Here is a 7,041-nt window from a genome sequence, read left to right on the forward strand (position 1 = left end):
TTTTTATTCTTTTTAATTAAATAAAATATAAATATATTTTTTTTTAATTTCGGGAGTTGGAGGAGCTTTAGAGAGTGACCTTTACAATTTAGTTTAAGTTTTTTTTTGGGAGTGGAGAGAAAAGACCCACTTTATTATGGCAACGGGGTGGGTTCGGAGAGGGTTTTGTAAACCCGCCTCCCTAAACCTCCCAGCCCGTACCCACTCCAAAACCTGCAGTGGATTGGATTTTGAGAATCCAAACCGTCTCATACATGAAAAATGCAAAACCCTCTCTACATTCAAGGATAGGGGCAGGTTGGGTCTAGAACCCACATCTAATTTTTTATTATTTATCTTCATATATAAACAATAAATAAGTAAAATAACACAAATAAACAACAAAATTTTCAATTAGTTATTTTATTAAGACATGTAGAAAACACATAAACTATCAATCATCTTTCACATAAAATTCAAAATATTATTAAATTCAACACCTAGTACATAAAGTTATATGCTTTCCAACAATATGCAGGTCGGGAAGGGCCAGGTTTAGCCTAATACCGTATGGATTGTAGAATCCGAAAACATGTCCCCACCCCAAAACCCATCCTTCAAAAAAAAAAAAAAAACCACTTTGTCAGGAAGGATAGGGGCGAATACCCACCGGGTAGGGTAGAAATTGCCATCCCTATATTTGATGGCTGAGTAAGCCAAGGACCACAACTCTCAAAACGAAGTCATCAAAGTATAGTTGTACACTCCCTCTAAAAGTGGGTGGACTGCTATTTCATGGGTTGACTACAAATCCTAGTTGACAAAATTGTCCCTAAAGTCATCTCTCATAACAATCCGATAGGAAACTCTACTAATGACAAAAATTCATTTTCAATCCTCATTTAGAAAGGTCCTAGAATTTCTTTATGCCCAGATACTACTCCATAGGATGGCATTGCAGTGTGCCTCTACTTAATTTTTATTCTCTAAGAGGAGAAGAAGCAAGTCTCAAAAAGGCCTAGAAAATCAATTTGAAGCTACCAGTGTTTGCATAAATAGAGAGAAAAGATTCCAAATATCTTTCCTAAACTGGCAAGAATTAAAAAGATCTATTTGCAATTTCCTTATACTAACTATACCATCTAGGCTCTACCAAACTCATTATTGAATGAGTGAAATTTACACTAAATGTCAATGACATTTTTTAACCCCTGATTTTATTCCAAGTGGAGGGGCGACGACCTAACAATTTTATTGTCCAACATTATTTATCAAAAACATCTATTATCCAATACAGGGGAGGATGTAGCCAGATTTGCCCCCAAGAACCAAAGCAGAAATAAAAATCAAATGCAACAAAAATAAAATAAAAACTTAAAAACCATCGGTCAATACGAAGAACAAAAAGTTTCATATAATCCTCTTTGAGCAAATTTATAAGCTTATGCAGAGCACCTTGAGTCAAATTGAAGACATGGTATCTTCTCTCAAATATGCCAATGTTGGCCAAAAGATCAGTGCACCAACTCTCTTCTCCAAGAGTAAGGAAGACTTTGATTCTTATAGAAGTGCAAAACTCCCCGATATCTTGTAAGTAATAAGTTAGGGACCATGGACATTGAACCTTCTCAAGAAGAACTTTGACTAAGCATTTACTATCACTCTCCATCTCCACCTCGTTGATACCCTTCTTGTGGCACATAGTAAGCCCATCAGAAAGAGCCATGCATTCAATGTTTATGGAGGACCTGATACCATAGCAGTTGGGGGTTGGTCAAAGTTCAGTTCAGTTAGGGGTGAGCATGGGTTGATTCAGTTCAATTCCATGGCAGAACCTAGAACCTACCCTATGAAGGTTAGTTCTAGGGTCTATCCATGGAATTAGTTCTTTCTTTACTCCCCCCTCCAATAAAAAAGAAATATGTTCTTTAAAAACTTGGTTTTTAATATTGTATAGTTTAAAACTTATATTATCTTTATTGATTAAATTGAGTAACTTAATACGTAGATTATCATTATATGATTTAAAACTTATAATTTACATTTAAATTTTGTAAATATTACCTTTTACATTACTTATTGTGCACATTTAAATATTAAAATTAGAACATATGATCAAATAACTCAAGTAACTCAATGGTCAAAGTGAAACCATGGCCTTTGTAACTATGAGTGTTTGGGTTCAAATCTTCACATCTTTAAAATTATTTTGGAGTTTATTTCAAGGCAAGTTCCACCAAGGTTAGATCATCGGGTTGATTCGGGTAGATTAAACCCCTAGACCCTAGAACCGACCTGGGGGGTCAATTCGAAGAATTTGAAGCCAGATTATGCTTTGTAATGGATTAGATAGGGTAGGACCTACCCTTTTGCTCACCCCTAATAGTAGTTATAAAAGGGAGAACAGCAGGCCCTATTTACATCTCTAACAATGATTTCATCAGCACTCTCACCTGAACTATCCCTACAAGCCCCATCAACACTTGGTTTGATTGGGAAATGAGAAGGGAACTAAAGTGGGCTTTGCCACCAACTAATTCCTGGCAGCCATTTATTTATTAGAAGGATTGAAGGAACCAAATGTCAACGACATTTTCATTTCTCAAAACACAAAAAGAGAATACATTTCTTGAAACAGAGCCATAAACAACTGTCAAAAACCATTTAACCATACAAGGATAACAACAAGATGTTCCTCTCATTGCTCATGAAAACACACAAATCCTTTGAATTTGAAAATCCATCTCTAAAGAGCACACGTCATAATTAAGCCTTACAACGCCTTACAATCTCATGGTAAATGCAACAAGTTGATGCCTTTTTCAGATTTAGAAGATTCCGATATAGTGTCTTATACTCTACAATCCCAGTTGTAGAATCAGGTAGCTGGATTAGATCTTAAAATGTTCTTAGGCAGGGGTGAGATAAAGTTTACCTACAAGTTGTTTGTTTGACCTTGAAATCAACGGTGAATCTCATAAGTGACCCTCCCCACTTCAATATGAAAGGAACATTATATAAGAGATCCTTTGCTTCAATATGAAACGAACATCTCAAGAGAAATGAGTCGTAGGGTTTTTTTTTCCTTTTTTGATGATGATGAGCTGTAGAGCGTTGAAGAGGTTGTGCGTGAAGAAGCAATGGAAAGCCAAAAAAGATGGTCGCTGCACTGCTCTTTACCAATCCTCGAAGAATGATCGTACAAAACCTCAAATCGTTCAACAATGGCAAGTGGTAGAGAATAAAGTAGCATCAATAGGGGTGGGAGTAAACAATAAAGGCATCTATCTACAAATTATATTTGTTGTATTTGCTTTCTCAAATTTCCCAAAGGACCATAGTCTTTCTCCTTTACCTCCTGTTTACTACAATTACAGCTACCAGTGTTAAGATTTGTACCACACCTGAGGCATAAACCTTTGCAGCTGGGAATGCATATTGCATTAATGGTTATCTCCACATGCACCATGTCTCGTATGTGCTTCGAGATATCAATTTCTTTCTGTTCAGCAGGAAAATAGAGTTGATCATCCAAATCAATTGAAGCCTCATCATCATTCTCGAAACTACTTTCCATCGATGATTTAAATTTATCTTTTCCAAATATTACTCCCATGTTGATCACATCTGGTTCTTCAATAGGTTCCTCAGTTAATAGAAGTGTAAAGTTGGAGAAAAGACACTCTGTGGCTGGCTCACCACACCTTTCACGCAGAATGAAAACAGAAGTCATGATGAAATCCAACAACTGGTACTTTGTGCATACAACCAACTAAATACAGTTTAGTTTTAGTAATGGAATAGTTAGCAATGAAGAATCGCAATAGATTGTAAAATTGGAAGAAGAAAAGTCCAGTCACATTTTCTAAACATGGACCTATTCTGTAGGCATGGCATCCATACAGACAACAGAGACAGGAAATATGATTTGCAGAGTCCCACTAGGGAATATTTTCAGTCATGGTGTTCCTTTTCCTGGTTCCTTAGGCCATGTTTAATTCAATCCCATTCTTGCTCATCCTTACCCAGCATAAGATTCTAGAATGGGCAAGAATGGAAAGAATGAGAAAAAGTAGCTGCAAACAAAACAATTTTTATTTCAGAAAATGATTTTTTTGGTGGCAAGAATGAGAATGAATCTAGATCCGTTTGGTTACAATTTTCATTCTCATCCTTCCTTTAACAACAAGATAATAAGTTAATAACACATGTATGTATACAATAAAAAATGATAATTGTAGAAACATGTGGGGACCAACAAAGCAAAAACTGATTGTGTGGGCCCCACAACAATAACACAAAAATGATAAGATTAAAAATAAAATGAATAACATGAAGTACAATGTCTAAAAGTTTCATCAAACAAACACTATCATCACACACGGCATCAGTCTTATGGAACTGAGATTTAATATAAAGGAAAATAGCAAACTGGTGGGAGACTCGTGCACTTGGCTGCCCAAGTTCAACTTAAATGCATTCTTTGTTCCATTTCATGAACTACACAATTTGACTGTTTTTGATGTGTTGTGTTTCTCTCAATTTGTAATTATTGAAATATTATCATAATCATTCTGATGGGGCATAGATATACATCTTGCACATGATCCCGTTAATGGGTCAAGGGAAAGAGTAGAGGTGGATAGGTATGTTATTGCTACATTATCTACTTCATGGATCAAGTTCCAGCAAAATCTGCATTTAGCATCCTCTCGTTTCTTTTTACTTCTATATATCTAAACTTCAGTTTCTGCTAATACATGATGAACAATGCACAGTCTGTATTTTACAAAAATATAAACAAAGTTACAAATAAAAAAACAAGATAATGAGAGAATATAACTAAAAGGGCAAAGAAACGAAAACTAAACATCAAAATTACAATTTACAAATCCAAAGCAGTCCAATTTCTCCATATAGTGTAGCTCTTCTCCTATCAAATAATATTAAAAGCAATCTCAGATCCTCAATGCATCCTATGCATCTTATCTATTTTAATCCCAAAAGAACAAAACGTATAAGTTATATTATTGTCAAAATATCCACCTATAGTCCTTTACTTGTATGTCTTCTACTCTTCTTTAAGTTAATTTACATTTTCTTGCTTTTCTGGTAGGATTCATGCTACAGCCTACAGGATCTTTCAGATAAATAATAGAAATAAATTTCCTGCAAAAAAAAATATGACCTCTATAATGTTGATACAGATACGAGTGCTAAAACTCTCCTACTTTAAGAAATTCAACTAAAAAAAGCATTTTAAGTTGTGACCATTATATAGTGCCACTAAGACACGAAATACAAGGATTCCTACATGGTGATTTTGTATTTATGATTGATTTATACATCAAACTGAAAAAACTAGTTCTGACATATTCATTGAAGGGAATCCACATTATCATGTTATGGGGCGTTTAAGAACACATGGAAATGAAAATAATTTCATGAACTGATTCCATTCTACATGGCTCCCAGATGCCTCCTATTCTCCTACCTTTAGATGTCAAATTTACATAGAATGAACATGAACAAATTATAATCAAAGTGATAATTTCTAACTTTATCCAGCCTTTTGGCTTTCTACATCCTTTCACCAATCATAAATCCATATTAAAGAAAGAACAAAAAAAAAACAATTTACCTATTGCAACCGAGAGTGATTACAGTTCTTATAATCCCATCAAGCCTCAGCTTCTGCTTCTTCCTAGTAACATCAATGGAGATTTGAACAGGCGTCCCGAGTGGAAAATCCTTGACGGCTTTCGTAACCCGTAATCCCATTTCCGAAGCCCTGGACTTGGACAGCTCCGTGGACAGCTTCCCTAACCCTAGCCTCTCTAATGTGGTGCAGTACTCCAGATGCGAGACCGAAGGGTTCCTCTTGTAAACAATAGCCCCCTCCCATGGCGACCCCTCGTCTTCCTCGTCACCCAACTCCCCCAAGTCGAAATCCATCGTCTCATCTCCGTCGAGTTGCCCAAAACTAGGGCTGATGCCATCTCTGCAAGTGAAGTATAGGGTTTTAGAAGGGTAGTACCTGAGAAATGTGGGGAATTTGGAGGATAAACAAGGGGTTTTCCGAGAGATGTTGCAGTAAAAGAGGTTGAAATTTTGATGAAAAGCATAGGTTTTGTTGGATTTCGAATTGCACAAGCTGAACTCGTTCTGGGCGCAAGAGGGAACTAAGAACGATGGAGAGAAGAGGATAGGCATTTTGTTGAACTTTTCAGTTTTGATTTATTTATTTTTAATGGAGGGGATCAGGAGATACCAGGCCACCAGGGGATGTATCGCAGTACCACGGTATCAGCTATCAGATAAAATAGCTGTTGGCCTGTTGGGAGCACCAGGACCAGTAGGGCTGTCAACGACCCGGGTCAAACCGAGCCGATCCGTTCATCGTCAAAATTACCAAACCAAGGGCTTCGCAGTTAGCACTCATAACCAAGGTCTTTGTGCAATTTTGCTTTCTTATTGGTATCGGGGCCAAAGTCTTGAGTCTTCATTGACCAAGCCCAGACCCAACCTACAGCTCTGGTCTAATCCACTGGTTCACCCATGATCCAATCCACCGGTTCAACTTACAAAGCTGACTCGTTTTCTGGTTTTCTTTTATCGATCTGAAGTGGTTGAAATTGTTACTTTTCGAAAACGGATAATATCAAGAGTTTAAGTGACTCTCGATCAATAACAATGAGCACCAGTGGTCTAGTGGTAGAATAGTACCCTGCCACGGTACAGACCCGGGTTCGATTCCCGGCTGGTGCATTATTTTGTTTTGTCGAATAAAAAGCTGTTTTTATTTCTTGTGGCAAACCAAGCAGTTGGTAAGCATGTATAAACAAACATTCGCTTTGTAGTTGCAAATTGCAATTGGTTTATCCTTTTTCGCTGCTATTTTGAGATGGCCACTCCGCATCACTGTTGGAGTGCCCCGTTTGGGAGGGTTTTAGTTTTGATTGAGCTGCATTCATTGAATTATATTGAAGTAGTTATTGAATGAAAATTGATTTCTCAACTCAATGTAAACGTTTTTTGGGATTTTCACCATACCTAAACCTC

General features: G+C 36.8%; 1 protein-coding gene and 1 non-coding gene across 2 annotated transcripts; one reads left to right on the forward strand and one right to left on the reverse strand.

Annotated features, from left to right (window-relative positions):
• Nucleotides 1-3,196: 3,196 nt before the first annotated feature.
• On the reverse strand, nucleotides 3,197-6,272 carry LOC104609774 (BTB/POZ domain protein, putative (DUF177)). Its single transcript, XM_010276156.3, has 2 exons — nucleotides 5,621-6,272; nucleotides 3,197-3,683 (listed from the first exon to the last, which is right to left on the reverse strand). Exons 1-2 carry the CDS (start codon nucleotides 6,190-6,192, stop codon nucleotides 3,275-3,277), a joined length of 981 nt encoding a protein of 326 aa, XP_010274458.1. The 5' UTR covers nucleotides 6,193-6,272; the 3' UTR covers nucleotides 3,197-3,274.
• A 404-nt stretch (nucleotides 6,273-6,676) lies between these two features.
• TRNAG-GCC (transfer RNA glycine (anticodon GCC)) lies at nucleotides 6,677-6,747 on the forward strand. The gene has a single exon. It is a non-coding gene; the product is annotated as a tRNA-Gly (tRNA).
• The last annotated feature ends 294 nt before the right edge of the window (nucleotides 6,748-7,041 follow it).

The sequence above is a fragment of the Nelumbo nucifera genome, chromosome 1, assembly GCF_055504915.1.
Source record: "Nelumbo nucifera cultivar China Antique chromosome 1, China Antique-T2T, whole genome shotgun sequence".
Classification (NCBI taxonomy): Eukaryota; Viridiplantae; Streptophyta; class Magnoliopsida; order Proteales; family Nelumbonaceae; genus Nelumbo; species Nelumbo nucifera.

Excerpts from the sequence above, each read along its gene's own strand:
- LOC104609774 (XM_010276156.3), bottom strand. The coding sequence starts at position 6,192 with ATGCCTATCCTCTTCTCTCCATCGTTCTTAGTTCCCTCTTGCGCCCAG. Across the intron at positions 3,684-5,620 it reads ATCACTCTCGGTTGCAATAG|GTGTGGTGAGCCAGCCACAG; the intron begins GTAAATTGTTTT and ends TCTGCGTGAAAG.